Here is a 15906-nt window from a genome sequence, read left to right as displayed (position 1 = left end):
CAAATGTGCAGTTAATTTAGCACAAAAAAGGTTTCAGGCAGCTTCTGATACACACATTTCCTCTCCCCTGTTACTTCAGACTAAATGGACCTCATGATTATCTTGCAGAATGGTGCAAACACCGTTTACATTAATGCTACACGGCCTCAATTACCATAATAGAGGGAGCAACATGAACTAAATGACCGACTGCAGTGGCTGCCAGCACACAGCTTGCTGTTTACCCAGCTCTGGCCTGCTTGTTGACTTATTACGCTGGGCTTCGGCAGGCTTATAGGAAAATTAAACACAGCGGGGTCATCGCTCGGGCAACTGCCGTCAAGGATACATCACGATTCCCGCCAGCAGCCAGAAGTCGTGTCGGCGGTGCCAGATCTCGTTCATCTTCCCCGAGGAGATGGCGGCGCGCTCCTCGTTCTGCCAGAGAGTGTGCAGCTCTGTGGAGAGAAGCCAACAGGAGCTAAAAATGACTCAAAGTGCTGAGCCGGCTGAAACCTGGCTGCAGGTGTTTCCACGGGACACAGAGCTTTTCTGGGTTTGTGATCAAGGCCGGGAGATGGTTCTGGCTTTCGTATAGAAGCGGGAGAAAGCAACGGGAATGTTTTGTTTGATTTAGTCGTGGCTTTATGTTGTTTAGACTGCCTAGACGCTTGTTTGGACATGTTATTAAGTTATTGTTACCTTTTCACCTTTCTGTCCTCGGCTTCAGGCGCTCTGTAGTGTGTTTACTTGAGAAAAACAAATCTTATTAATTTAACTGTATACATTATAGGGGTGATTTGCATGATACATACAGGTACTTCTAAATCTATTAAACAGGGATACAGAAATTGCTTAAAATACTAAAGTCAAGGTATAATTGCATTAGTAAGATCTTTGAAATGTGCCAATATTGTTGTGATCCGTCAGAGGTCTTCATACTTGTATTCTACAAAAACATATTTTTTTAGGCATTATGAAGTATAGCAGTGCTTTTACTGAATTGTTCTAGCCTTCACTTACAGAAAAATACAGATAGAAAAAGCCTTTCCCGAAAAACACAACTCCCTACCCCGGTGTCATGACTGCTATGAAGCTATTATTGAATTCTTGTCATATCTGAGTTGCCGTTATTATAATTGAATAACTTGTAAACAGAGTTTTTGTCAACATCCAAGTCAAAACTGTGACTGGGAATTACATCCAACTTGGCAGTTAATTAAATAGAAGTGCCTGGGAAAATCTTTACATTTTTTGTACCTAATTTTCATTAGATTAGCCATTTCTTAAAGTGGACCTATCATGCTATATTATAATAATATAGTGTAGGACCATACCTATATAAGGCATATTTATACTTTTTCTTTTTCAAAATACCAAACAGATCATGCATTTTAGCCATGCCTCATTTCGCTCAATTTGCACTTTTTTAGCTCTGTTTTTGCAAGGGCTGATTCTGTGAGAACAGCACCACCTACAGGCCTGGCATATGTACTACAGCGTCTCCAGCGCTTTCGAACGGCAATGGCCGTGGCTGTCTCCTCCTGATTGGTGGAGTTGGCCCAATAGCCGTAGCGCCACCGTCCTGACGTCAGGACAGTGTTCAAATCTGGATCAGTTTTTATCAGATCCGTTGCAGCCCCTTTTTTAGAGATTTGGGTATGGAGGAAAATAGAGAGGGTTGTGTTTTCTGACACTTGGTGAGTTCCCTGGAACACCGGGGACACATATTCATGTATAAAAGACGTACAAAAGTGCATTTTGCATGATAGGTCCCCTTTAAAGATTGCTTAGAAAGAGAATTGTCTTTTATGATAATATTGATAGCTAAAATACCCGGAATACATTTTGAAGAGGTAAACGTAGATGGTTGAAGTTGTGGAAAGAGATGAAAGTAGTCCAGTTAAAAGTAGTATTTTTGTATGTACACACGGCAGGAGAATCAGTACTGACCAGTGAAGCCGCCGTCTGCGATGTTGAACATGAAGCGAGGTCGTTCCATGAGAAGCCTCCCGTTTCCCGGGGGTAAATCCTCCCTCGCTGCTCTCACTTCTTTCCCAGCATCCCTTTCACCTTTGACTTCCTCTGTTATCGAGAAACACAGCAAAGGTGTCATTGGGTAAAAAAAACTCTTCCATGTTAGATTTCTTTCACTGACATCGAAGCGTACCTTTCTTGACGTCAGACACCTCGGGCTTCTCCTTGTTGTCCGCCGTTTCGCTCGCGGCTGGTGTTTCTTCACACTTTTCTTTCTCCTTCTCCTCCGGCGCCTTTTCTCCTTTTTGTGCAGGATTAAAACAGCACGTGAGAAAGGACTAACACCAACTTGGCTTATCAAGTTCCTGTTCTGTGTTTTCGTATTTACCTGATGTCTCCTCTTTGACCTCCTCTTGTTGCGTCTCCTCTTTACTCTCCTCTTGGTCTTTCTTCTCCTCCGGTGTGTCGTCAGTCGTGTCTTTCTTCTCCTCCTCCTTCAGCTCACTCTCCTCTTTGTCTTCGCTCTTTTCACTCGGGGACGCCGTTTGTGATGCGTCTTTTGTCGAAGAAGAAAACTGAACACAAAATCTTCAAATGTCAGCTTTAAATAGATTTGAACAGACCACATCAGTGAAGCCTTTTTGCTATTGATTCCATTAACGTTCTGAAAGATCATTTTCCAGAGCATGCTGTAGTGATCGTTTTTTTCTACCTTACAGGCAGTTTCCTTTGATTTTAATATGATATGAGTATCCCGCTATGATTCCATTGAAAGCAGGAGTTATTTAAAAACTTTGCCAAGCGTTAACAATGTATGTTTTTCTTCAAGCTGTATGAAAGGGAACAGAAAGCACTGACAGTAAGAAATAACGGAACAAAAATGGATGGCATGCTTTGGAAAGTAGTTGAAAATAATGTAACGGCAATTGTAGTGAAATGCATGAAATGAACAGGCATCAACGGAATAAGACTTTAAAGTGGACCTATCATGCTATATTTGAATAATATAGTGTAGGACCATACCTATATAAGGCATATTTATACTTTTTCTTTTTTTAAATACCAAACAGATCATGCATTTTAGCCATGCCTCATTTCGCTCAATTTGACAATTTCTAGCTCTGTTTTTGCAAGGGCAGATTCAGTGAGAACAGCACCATCTACAGGCCTGGCATATGTACTACAGCGTCTCCAGCGCTTTCGAACGGCAATGGCCGTGGCTGTCTCCTCCTGATTGGTGGAGTTGGCCCAATAGCCGTAGCGCCACCGTCCTGACGTCAGGACAGTGTTCAAATCTGGATCAGTTTTTATCAGATCCGTTGCAGCCCCTTTTTTAGAGATTTGGGTATGGAGGAAAATAGAGAGGGTTGTGTTTTCTGACACTTGGTGAGTTCCCTGGAACACCGGGGACACATATTCATGTATAAAAGACGTACAAAAGTGCATTTTGCATGATAGGTCCCCTTTAAGGTAGGAATAAAGTAAAAACATTTCACGTCTTAAAAAAGGGAATAATTTACAAAAATGCAAAGAAATGTCTTTCGATAAGAACATACTCTGCTGTGAACACCAAGAATTAAAATCCTTTTCTCTGAGTGTCCCACCTCTTCAGGGTCTGCAGTGCTGTTACTCTCCACCTCTTTCCCATCATCCCCCTCTTTCTCCTTCGCTCTTTCTTTGTCGGACGACGCCTCGCCTTCCTCTTTGTCCTCCTCTTTCTCCCCTTCTTTCCCGTTCTTTTCCATCTTATCTGATGGAGCAGGGGTGGCTGCACAAAGACACACTGCATGTTAGATTCAGTTTGAACTATATCTGCTGTCCTTTACTTGGAGCGCCCCCTGCTGGATGTAGTAGAAGTGTTACCTGGCTTGGAGGTGCAAGGTGTGTTGTTGTAAGAGGCCTCGGGGGTGGGGCTGGTGGTCTTCATGGCCGGAGAGGAGGCCCTGGAGGAGGATTTGCCCAAAACGACCTCCGGCTTGAGCTCTGGGAGGCTCCAGCGGCCGTTGATGTGCTCAAACTCCTGGATCTGGACATGAAATCAAAAAAATAATAAGCTTGGCATGTGTTCGGTTTACCTAACACCACCTTATTCAAACTCACCCCCCACATGCCCCGCTCGCCTGGCGGTAAATCACGCGCTGGCGGAGATAGCAGATCAGGATGTTGGCCCGTTTCAACAGGTTGGAAGTAAAACTGGATCGCAGATGTTTGGCGAGCTGACAGTAATAGAATAATCAGAACATCTCTCAGGATGTCACGGTTGATTTCATCACTAGAAAAATACTTCTGACATTTTATTTACGACCTCAAGATTATATTGTCTTTGGAGTTTGGTAAATATAATATATCTTTTGACTTGACAAGGGCCTGTCGACAAACTGCTGATATGGAGGATTTATTCTTTGAGGTTTTTACCAAGCAAACCCTGTTTTTGGTAATGTCTGCTTTTACAGAAATAACCATTTAATGCTTTTACATTTATTGCTATTAATTGTTAGTAATGGAGTGTCGGGGTCATATTATAAGTTATTGTTAATTCAAACTGGGGTGGCTTTCATTGGGAAGGAATTTAAGGACACTGAGTTTAGCACTTACAGCAATCATTCATAAAAAATGTGTATGTATGTAGTATTTTAGCATTTTTTGCACAAGGAGTTTGTTGTGGAATGAAAGCTGTCAAGTAGCCATAAGTGTTGTAAAATCAACCAGGACTGAAATACTAAGGAAGAGACATTTAAGTGTCCTAGTTTTCATTATTCCCCACACTTGTCCTGACTTAGGAGGCGGTCAGCATTGGTCTAACCTTCTTCTTGACGAGGGACATGACGCCGATGCGGGTGAGGACCGGCTGGCGACACAAGCCCTCCCTCGGCACGCCGTCTGCGAACGTCTCGGCCCCGTCAGCCACCGGCTCGCACAGGTGACGCATGAAGAGAGACACGTACGCTCTGGTGGAGAAGAAGAGGAATATTTGGTTTAAGGTCCCCTATTATACGGTTTTTCATCAATATATTATAGGTCTCAGATATATACAAAACATGTCTTATGAAGTGTTTGGCTCCAAACACCAAACAGATCATTGCAGCATCCCATAATCCCCTCTGTTTCAGCCCTGTTTCAAAAGTGCTGATTCTCTGTCTGTTACTTTAGATGAAAATAAGGAGCCCCTCCCCACGCCCCTCTGAGAGATATTTGGTTAAAAAGAACACAATGGTGCTCTAGGAGGACATTCAGGTGATAAGGGGGGGGGGGGTTACCTTGGTTGGTGATTGGCTAATGGTTACACAAGCCAAAACATCGTTATGACATCATAAAGTGGCCAAAATCTGATCAGCTCATTTTCAGACAGGTTTTTATATAAATGGATCAGGACAGAAAGAGAGGGGTCTTTTTTCCTGAAGCTTTCAGAATCTCTTTACACAGAGGGGACACATGTTGATGTATAAAAGACATGAAAAAGTGGATTTCGCATAATAGGTGACCTTTGAATGTTGGATTGATATCGAGATTACATTGAAGTCCAGAGTGTTTCCTTACTTGAACTCTTTCTCCGTCTTGCCCCTGAGGTCTCTGACCAGCCACTGGGAGGAGAAAGCGTCCTGAGAGGGCATCCCCCAGCGCATCACTGCGTTCAGGAAAGCCTTTCTCTGGCGTGTGTTAAAGCCCAACACCTGTGGAAAATCACCGCATATTTTACAGTTTGTTTTTCCTCAGGGAAGCTGGCACTGCCTGGGTATAATGTCAGTCTGTTTAAACGTATTGCTATTCATCTGGAAGAGTGTCAGGATGAGAAAAGGTGTCTTTCTCACACTTCCCAAGGCCGTCGTAGAACTGCTCTGACTGCACTATAATAAACTTTGAATCCACTTTTGAACAATGCAAGGCGTTATATAAGCCCCCAATTTCAGGGTGATGAATGAGCAGAGTTTTTGGAGATGTAATACACTCGCTGCCATATCCGATTTATGGTTGTTAGAGAAATATCTGCGTTCGACTCAAAACAAGCTTGTCAGAATCCAGTCATATCACGATAAGACAAATGAAGGCAGAGAGTCGGACAGACCTCGAGGTTTCCTCCCACTCTGGCCAGGAGAGGAGGCAGAGGCTTATCCTTCTCGTTCCTCAGCTGGCGGCGCGACTGCCTTCGACCTGCGGGTAAAAACACAGTTTGGTGAAGAGAGGAAAACAAGATGTAAGGGGAGGGAAGCTTTTTGCAGACTTTTCCCCAAAATGTACAGAGAGTATTTCGACGGTACATAAAAAAAAAAACTTCTGAAATGCTGCGAGCGTTTCCCTCTGAAGTTCAGGAGGAAGAAGGAGGTCTGCATTTTTTGGCTAAAAAACGCGTTCGCCTCTGCCAGGTCACGGTTAGAGCTAACTCAATTTGTAATAACTCAACCCAGACCTGCTCGGTGTGCGTGTGCGTGTGCGTGTGTGTGTGTGTGTGTGTGTGTGTGTGTGTGTGTGTGTGTGTGTGTGTGTGTGTGTGTGTGTGTGTGTGTGTGTGTGTGTGTGTGTGTGTGTGTGTGTGTGTGTGTGTGTGTGTGTGTTCCTACAGGCATCTGTCACTGGTTTTGATGTCTCTCTCATGCTTTGATGTCTCCTTACCTTCTGGCCGATCGTCAAAGTCTTCGTCCTCCTCCTCGGAGCCCACTGAATACTCGGACTGGTTATCTGAAATGTCAGCATGCCACTCTGAAACAGCACATGGTGGTCTGTCAATAGGCCAGGCCCATTCACTTCCCAACACACATCACCCTAAATCCCACAGTTTATTGTAAGAAATAGAAGAAATCTTAACAATAAATACATGTGGAAGCAATCGTAAGGATCCCGGGGTTTATTTTAACATCCAAAAACCACCTTTTTCAGCTTACTTGAGATAGGACTCTCAGCTCCGGGTTCGGGCCCCGGTCCCTACCTTGGTCTTCCTGCGCTGCGTCGTTGTAGTTGACGGGTTTGCGGTTCCTCTTTCCCTTTCCCAGTTTACTGGCCAGGTCCTCCTGCTGCTGCTCGTAGTGATGCCGCAGCAGTTTCTCCCAATAGTCAGGATCCACGTTCTCCTCTTGCTTGATGATCTCACGCTCGACCTCCTCGATCTGCAGAGTTGGAAGTGAGGATTTTTCATACAAAAGATGTAATGTCTCGAATTAAAATAAACACCAATGATGTTGTTAGAAGTCACATTACTATAACATACATGGATTTTCAATGCAACTACTTTACACATTTGTTTACAGAGCTGATAAAAGGCTTAAGGTCTCGATATCATGAAACGAGCTATATTATTTTAAATAAATGTGCTATTCAAATTTATATTTTATCCTATTTCGCCCATGCCCTATAACAAAATATCTAACTTTTGATCATTTATGTCTAATGTGCATTAAAAGAAATCTGAAAATACTATAAAAACTTGACATCATAATTTCCTAACACGAAATATTCGGTGCAGTATCACAGACGACCAATAGAAATGCAACAAATTAAGATATATTAAAAGCTTAAATTGTCCTGTAAAAAAAACATGCACAAATGTTTTATGCCAGCAACATATATATATATATATATATATATATATATATATATATATATATATATATATATATATAAAAAAACTATAATTCTTGAAGTTTTGGTCATTTGAACGGACAAGTAATCACATCAGTCCTATTCATTGATCTATGATATCAGTGTGAAGATGGTACCTCAGTTCTATGTTTATTTCTTAATTTAGTGAGTAACAATAATAAAATAATGGAAAGTTTAGATATCACTTGTAAATGTCTAAAAAAAAGCCCATGTGGAGCTCCCTCTCACCTTGTCCTCCTCCCGCACCACGTACCGGGCCACCTTGAAGGAGCTGAGGTACTCGTTCATGTTCTGCACGTCCGGGTCGTCCGACTCGTTCTGGCTGCGGTCCAGCAGCCGCTCGATGGCGCTGCTGTCGTAGTGGATCACGCTGCCCTCGTCCTCCCCCTTATCCCCCCCCGTATTATTCCTCATTCCTGCCGCACAGGGAGTTCAAAAAGAGGAAACAATTTGTCCTGATCTTACAGACAAATAACCCTTTTCCTGTCAACCAATTATTTTTTAAGAAATACCAGAATAAGCCAAATGTGTCAAGATGAAATCAGATAGAAGGGAGTGAAAGCAAATAATCTTATCCAGGAAAATAAGCGTGCCAACTCTTCCTTATTTGAGCTCAAAAACCCATCATCATTATATTTGACTGTAAGGTCTATTTTCCTTGGAAACATGCTCACGTTCTAGTTCGTCCTTGAAGAGCTCTTCTGTCCCGAACTTGAGGATGTCGTCCAGTTCCTGTTTGGACATGGATCCGGCTTTGGACCCCAGGCCGGGCCGGACCACCAGGTGGGTCAGCATCATCTTCCTCTTGGCCACCTCTGTGATGCGCTCCTCCACGCTGGCCCGCGTCACGAAGCGGTAGATCATCACCTTGTTGGCCTGCCCGATGCGGTGGGCTCGACTGAACGCCTGCGCAGAGATTCACCATTATTAAATCAGCAAATGGAAATTAAAAAACGTACAGGGAGAGTTTGTCTGCTGTCTGTATTGTATGTATAAACTGTCACCTAAATCATGTACAATAATTAATAGTTCACACAAATGTGACATTTGTTTATTCATGTTCTAAGAAAACTACTCAAATGGAAAACAACTCTACTTTTGTTAAAAGTGTACAAATACACAGGGGTATATTCCACATGTTACTGGGAATAGATTCAGACAGAAATACTTGCCATTTTGAACAATGATTTACAAATAGACGCATTGTATTATACTATAGGAGCAATCCTTGATGGAGCTGTGGAAAAGAGAAAGGCTTACTTGCTGCATATTGTTTCATTAGTGGCAAAAAAGACAATACAAGTGTACTCAGTAGAAACAGCAAAACCCCATGCAAAGAGAGACATGCTTTTTAAACCAATCGGATTCTATTATTCCTTATTTAGGTTTACCAATGTGATATGGTGCAGCTATGTGTTGTTTCACTGCACCTGTATGTCGTTGTGAGGGTTCCAGTCGGAGTCGAAGATGACCACGGTGTCGGCGGTGGCCAGGTTGATGCCCAGACCCCCGGCTCTGGTGGAGAGCAAGAAGCAGAACTGAGGAGCACCGGGAGCTGCAGACAGGAGGAGGAACACAGACAGTCATATTAAATCATTTCTCTCCAATCAAAGGATCCTATTGATTATATGTTTGCAATTGCTATAACCTCTGTGCAACTATTAAGATTATTTCAGAAGAGATCAAGAGATATTGAAAGTGTTGCTGTACAGTTGTAGACACATTTTATCCCTTTACAGCAAGGGTGTCAAACTCAAGATGACCCATCCTTCATGACCATAGGTGAGGGTGGGAACGAAAATGGCCCGGTAGACAGAGAGCTTTGCCTTCTGGCTCAGCTCTCTTTTCGTCACAACGGTGCGGTAAAGCGACTGCAGTACGGCTCCCGCTGCTCCGATTCTCCGGCCCGTCTCACGCTCCATTGTTCCCTCACTCGAGAACAAGACCCCGAGATACTTGGACTCCTTCACTTGGGGTAAGGACTCATTCCCTTCTGCTTTCAGACGTAGTTCATTATGAAGTTATTACCCTATCCGATAATAATCCAATGCAGAGGCAATAATGTCATATAATACATTATTATATATTTATTATGTATTTATATATGTATATATAAATATATGGTCTTAAAGTTACAGCCGGCCCTTTGAGTGCAACCATAATGATGTGGCCCGCGATGAAATTGAGTTTGAAACTGCTTTACAGTACATAACTCTCTATCTTGTCGTATTGGTAATTTGCCTGATATTAAAACTTTTATAGTCCAGTAAAGTTTTACAAGATTTTCCACTGTTAAAGGTTTTTTTTTATAGTTTTTCCTTTCCGAAGTGTCATATTTTGTGAGGCACATTTGTGATATTGGGCTATATAAATAGAATAGAATCGGAGGGATGAAACCCTCTTTAATGGCAGAGCACACAGTGAAATGTGTTCTCTGCATTTAACCCATCCTTGTACCAGGAGTCTAGTGCTCGGAGCAGTGGGCAGCTATTGTACATCGCCTGGGGAGCAATGGGAGTAGGGGGGAAGGGGGTTGTCCGGTGCCTTGCTCAAGGGCACCATGACAGGGCAGGAGGTGAACTGGGACCTCTCCAAGTAGCAGTCCACACTCCATATTTAGGACTGTTCGGGGACTTGAACCGACGACCCTACGGCTCACAGTCCAAGCCCCTACTGACTGAGTCACTGCCGGACAATACAAATTGAAAATTGACTTGACTTTTTCCCCCCTGTGTGGATCTTCCCCATTTTTCCTTCAGCACTCATCCAAAGGCAACTACCCCTACTGTGTGATTTAATGCCAGGTGATGCCAACTTCTGCTGCTCAGTGATAAAGCCAAGTTCCACATGAAAACAAACTCAGCATCAACCCAGTGCTTATCAGCCTTTGTAACTAAAGTCAGGTTGGCTTTAGTTCTAGAAACTGACTCCATCTCCCTCTACTCGCAACTCCATCTGCTCGTGAAATAGTATATGTGATTATCACAGAGAAATCCAGCTTTGCAGTCTAAAAATAGCACACAAAGCAAACAGCAACGCAGCAGTATTGTTCCAGCATTTGCATTATGAAACCTCTTCGGTGCTTACACTCAAATAACCCTTTTACATGCAGGTATACAGTATAGTGCTATAATTAATTAATTGAATGTATTATTCATTGCACTGTTGACATTGTGTTAGCCAACATGTGAAAAATAAAGTGAATTAAGGCAGAAACAGAACACAGGAAGTTCTGCTGTTTCCCAAATATGTCGTTTTTCTACTACTTGTATATTTTATATCATATTAAACTGAACATCTTCGAATGTTGGGCTGAAACAAGTCATTTGAACTGTCACCTTGGACTATGAGAAGCACGATGGACCAGATTAACCAATAACGAACCAATAACGAAAACAATTGTTAGTTGCAGCCCTGAAGTCAAATGCCTTATTTCTTTCAATTTCAGGGAACTAAGCCAATAGCCTTGATACTGATTGAAATCCTGATGTATATCATCCAGTCTCTCACCATTGAAGCGGTCGATGGCCTCTTGTCTCATTGCTCCCGTCACGCTTCCATCAATTCTCTCATACTTGTACCCGTCATGGTCCAAGAAATCTTCCAGTAAATCCAGCATCTTGGTCATCTACAAAGGAAGGAGAGAAAAACAGTTATGTGTGTTTTCAGCTATTCTCCGTTACCTGAGCTCAGTTGGAATACCAGTTCTGGAGGAGTCGTGGCACGGATTGAACGTCTGTGAAGGGAGATGCTGGTGTGTACCTGAGAGAAGATTAGTACTCTGTGCCCCTGTTCTTTCAGCGTCCTCAGCATCTTCTCTAACAGCGTCAGTTTCCCAGAGGCCTTAGAGAGGGCCGACCCCTCGTAAGCTCCGCTAGGGGTTCTTTGGGCTTCCTACAAACACACACACACAAACCAGTCCTCAAGTAAAAAAACAACTGAGGACATATTATGCTGATTTTCAGATTCATATTTGTATTTAGTTCCTTTACTGTGACTGTTTTTAGATGCTTCGATGTTCAAAAAGCTCTTTATTTTCTGTGCTGCAGCACCTCTTTTCACCCTCTGTCTGAAACCAGAGCCCAGTCTGCTCTGATTGGTTAGCTGGCTGGCTTTTTTGTGGGAGATCACTTACAGATGTCCCGCCTCTTAGCCTATCACGTACAATGTGTTGGAGACCATTTACATGCACTAAAACCAATATAACACACTACAGGAAAGGGAAAAAAAACATAAGCTTCTTTATAAGAATAAATATAGAACTAAAGCAGTGCTGAATATCAACACAAGATGTCACTGTTCTGCTATTCAGGACAAATGTAAAGCAAATGGTTGGAAAACAAGTGAAATACTCGTGAATAATGTACAACTTTGATGGTTTTTCTTCTGTCATATCTATACTAAAAGCGTGTGTGTGTGTGTGTGTGTGTGTGTGTGTGTGTGTGTGTGTGTGTGTGTGTGTGTGTGTGTGTGTGTGTGTGTTCTCACGATGGAGGCGACAGGGAAGAGGTAGGGGTGGTTGCAGCACTTCTTGAGGTCCATCATGATGTTGAGCAGGGAGACCTGGTTCCCTCCGCCTTTAGAGTTCAGAGCCTCGAAGTTCTTGGTCAGAATCAGCTTGTAGTATTTTCTGTATTTAACAACATAGAAGCAAATTAGGAAATAATAACCACGGTGGAGTACATATTGAAAGAAAAAACATGTAATCATGAAGTTATAATCATATATAAAACAAAGAGAGACATCCTATATCTCTCTCGTCTCCATTGTTTAATGTTAATACAAATATGCTGAAGTTACTGCGTCTCCTTTTCTATTTCCCTATTGCATAGTACATTTAAATTAGTATAAAGATAGTTTTGAATCCATTTAAACCACATTTATCAATGGCAAATAATGACGTTTCAAAATATAATTAACTCAATAACCTCTTATTGGTATTGTATTACCCATTCGAATGTAGTGCAATAGAAAATAAACAAAGCATAATGAACCTAAATGTATGTCATTTCCAAATTAAAACATGTCAGGACTTTAAACTAGACCAAATGAATGGAAAGTCACTATTTTATCATGAATCAGCGCTCTATAATAAACCATGTAAAGATTGCCAATTGAAGAGGTTTAGGCTAGCCGCTAAATGGTCAAAGATGTAGCTAGAGAGGAATGTATCTGCCTATATCTACATTCCCCCTTTAACCCCTCAGTGTCGTACTTCTGCATGGGGCTCAGCTCCACCCTGACGATCAGCTCGGTCTTGGCCGGCATGTTCTTGAAGACGTCGGCCTTCAGCCTGCGCAGCATGTGAGGCCCCAGCAGGTCGTGGAGCTTCTTGATCTGGTCCTCCTTAGAGATGTCTGCAAACTCCTCCAGGAAGCCCTCCAGGTTACTGTGCAGAGAGATGGACAGGGTGAAGGACTGGTTATACCGGCAATAGTGAATATATATTTGTGTGTGTGTGTGTGTGAGAAGTCCTACTTGAAGCGGTTGGGTGTGAGGAAGTTGAGCAGGTGGAACAGCTCCTCCAGGTTGTTCTGTAGAGGAGTTCCTGTCAGCAGCAGCTTGTGGTCGATCGTATAGTCGTTCAGACGCCTGAAAAACTGCACAAACAATAAAAATCCTTATTATACGTTTGTCCACCAGAGGGCGCTGACACTTTCTTTTGGCAACTGGAAACCTTAAAGTCGTTTTGATACCAATATAAGGGCTTTTTATCAAACATGTTGGTGTTAATTGTATAGTAGGATGTATTTATTTTCTTTTACACACACTCTATAGCTACCGTACCTTGGACTGGTTGTTCTTCAGGCGGTGAGCCTCGTCCACCACCAGACAGGCCCAGTCCATGGACTTCAGCGCCGTCTGGTCGATGGTCACCAGCTCGTAGGAGGTCAGGAGAACGTGGAACTTGATAGTAGCGTCTCTCTGCAGGGAGTACGAGGAAATACAAAGAGGACAGGTTTTTATAAGTTATGTAAATGTTTTGTTTTTCTTTATTATTATACACTGAATGGCTTGGCACAAGTTCCTTTACTCTTGAACTTTGAAATTAATGCTGAGTTAAGTTTTTAGGATATTTGGTTATTGTTAGGTGTCTTATAGCTTTTAATGTTTCTGTATATTACATGAAACCTCTCAAATTTTAGATTTGTAATTAATATATATTCTAAATACCTTTTTGATTATTGTTTGGGCCCTTATTCTAAAACCTAGGACAGTTTATCAGGTCCCATTTCACATATTTCCATTATGTCAAAAATGCACTGAGAAGCATCACATGTGTAAAACCAACTGATTCTGTTAGTTTTCAGTAACATTTGAACATTAAGAACGAATAAATAAGAAAATAAAACTACTAAAAACACAATATGATCTTATAATCCCCACAGTTCCAACTGAAAAATGTTTTATGTCCATTTCCTCACCCTGAGCTTGAAGGCCCTCTTCCCTCCTTTGACAGCCGACTCGTCGAAGGAGAACTCGTTCTCTCTGATGATGGCGCGGCTGTCCTTGTCTCCCGAGTACGTCACCACGTAGAAGTCCGGCGCCCACATCTCAAACTCCCTCTCCCAGTTGATGATGGTGGAGAGCGGGGCGCTGACCAGGAACGGACCCTTAGTGTGGCCCTGAGGGACGAAGAGGACGAGGAAGAGGAAGTCAGACATGTATCTTCCAGTGAAGTGAGACACTGGTCGCACCATGAGGCTCCGGTACCTCTTTGAACAGCGAGTAGAGGAAGACGATGGTCTGGATGGTTTTGCCGAGGCCCATCTCGTCGGCCAGGATGGTGTCGGTGCCCTGAGCCCAGGAGAACCGCAGCCAGTTCAGACCCTCCAGCTGATACAGGTGCAGCGTGCCCCCCGTCAGCGTCACAAAGTCGGGCTGCTCCTCGTACTTTATCGTAGGCTGGACGGAGATTACATGAGTAATGATTATAAAAACCTGATTGTGACACAGCTATTCGTTTTTAGTCCAATTAAGTCTGTTCAATCTCTGCAGAAATTCATGCCGTTTACGTTTATAGTAGCAATATATGTAATAAAGCTTAAAATCTAAAACTAATAAATATCGGCTAATTTTTATTCTATTTTTGAAGATTATGTTCATTTTATTGACTACTAACTAACACAGAAATAGAATATTGTCTCACATTAAATGGAACGGTTAACTAAGTAAAATTCGTTATGAGTACGTACATTTTATACATTAAAAATGAAAACATTGCCTTCAATTTCAATCGGAGTAAAACACAGAAAGGAAGCAGCTGTAAATAAGACCTGATGAAACTGAAACTGCAGTAAACTCACATCAGTGACCGACGAGGCAGAAGAGTCCTCTTCTTCACACTCCTGGTTCCTGCTCCTCATCCTCCGGGATTTGTCTGGGTCCTCCTTCATTATCGCTTCTCTGTCAGGAAAAAAAAGAAGAGAAAAAACGTGTAAATACCAGGAATAAATGTGTATGAGCTCTATGCATTGACTTGCAGCAGGTTTCCATACTTTGGGATGCTCTACGGTCCCATTATATCCCAATTATCCAATGAAAACAGCTCAAACGGCATCCATACTACATTAAAATCTGTTTTATTCTACTGGCTTGCTGTAATAAATAACATCTCGATTGTTAGATGACAAAAATTGTACCACAATAAAGTGGTGGTTGTGTTACTCTACCTGTGACTCCAGTAGTTGCTCTTGTGAATTGCGAAGTCGGGGATGTCGAGGTCATCTCTCTCCCAGGTGCACTGATCGTAGGTCAGGTCTCTCCATTTGACCAGATAGTGGTACGTCCCCTTCTTATCCAAACTGCCAGGGACACACAGTTGTAAAGCACCATTATGTACTTAAACAGGCATAAAAAAACCTTTACACGCCGACTAATAAGACTGTGATGACCCTGGATTGCTTTTTTAAAACCATAACAGTACATTCTAGGCATTCATTCGAGTAATTAACACCACTTTTATAGGACTCAATAAAAGTAATGACAGGTTGTAAACATAAAAGATCAGATACATGCCCACACACAAGCCTCACCTCTGGTTGATGATGCGTTGGATCATCATCCACTCCGGCTTGATGCCATATTTGTAGTATTTGTCATCCATTATGGCGTACTGAGGGTCTTTGGCCCTCCTCTTCTCGCTCTTCCCCACGCCGTTCTCATCCTCCTCGTAGTCCAGGCTGGGAGGCTCGTCCATGTCCGTCTTCCTCTGGTAGTTCCTGTGCATCACCGAGTGGAAGATCTCAAGCTGGAGGGAAGAGGGAGAGGGAGGTGAGCATGTTTTGGGGGAATTCTCGCGTTAATAGTGTGAACCTGGAAATGTATGGTAGTGTACCCCAACGTTTTATCAAATGT

The 15906-nt window shown here is 42.6% G+C and overlaps 1 protein-coding gene across 1 annotated transcript in view; it reads right to left on the bottom strand.

The window, feature by feature from the left end:
• The window catches only part of chd3 (chromodomain helicase DNA binding protein 3), a 38578-nt gene that overhangs the window by 10895 nt on the left and 11777 nt on the right, over nucleotides 1–15906 (bottom strand). The window contains 25 exon segments of the mRNA XM_034136800.1: nucleotides 329–437; nucleotides 1933–2064; nucleotides 2150–2257; nucleotides 2345–2531; nucleotides 3561–3724; nucleotides 3820–3982; nucleotides 4760–4904; nucleotides 5494–5627; nucleotides 6020–6105; nucleotides 6565–6651; nucleotides 6878–7055; nucleotides 7777–7964; nucleotides 8223–8454; nucleotides 8979–9103; nucleotides 11059–11176; nucleotides 11311–11442; nucleotides 12037–12178; nucleotides 12764–12937; nucleotides 13027–13148; nucleotides 13336–13473; nucleotides 13974–14174; nucleotides 14263–14454; nucleotides 14856–14955; nucleotides 15222–15353; nucleotides 15585–15799. Coding sequence (XP_033992691.1) covers nucleotides 329–437; nucleotides 1933–2064; nucleotides 2150–2257; nucleotides 2345–2531; nucleotides 3561–3724; nucleotides 3820–3982; nucleotides 4760–4904; nucleotides 5494–5627; nucleotides 6020–6105; nucleotides 6565–6651; nucleotides 6878–7055; nucleotides 7777–7964; nucleotides 8223–8454; nucleotides 8979–9103; nucleotides 11059–11176; nucleotides 11311–11442; nucleotides 12037–12178; nucleotides 12764–12937; nucleotides 13027–13148; nucleotides 13336–13473; nucleotides 13974–14174; nucleotides 14263–14454; nucleotides 14856–14955; nucleotides 15222–15353; nucleotides 15585–15799 — 3704 coding nt within the window.

The sequence above is a fragment of the Trematomus bernacchii genome, unplaced genomic scaffold, assembly GCF_902827165.1.
Source record: "Trematomus bernacchii unplaced genomic scaffold, fTreBer1.1, whole genome shotgun sequence".
In the NCBI taxonomy this organism is placed as follows: Eukaryota; Metazoa; Chordata; class Actinopteri; order Perciformes; family Nototheniidae; genus Trematomus; species Trematomus bernacchii.
The sequence above is the reverse complement of the archived record's forward strand: the minus strand, read 5'-3'. Positions and strand labels throughout refer to the sequence as shown.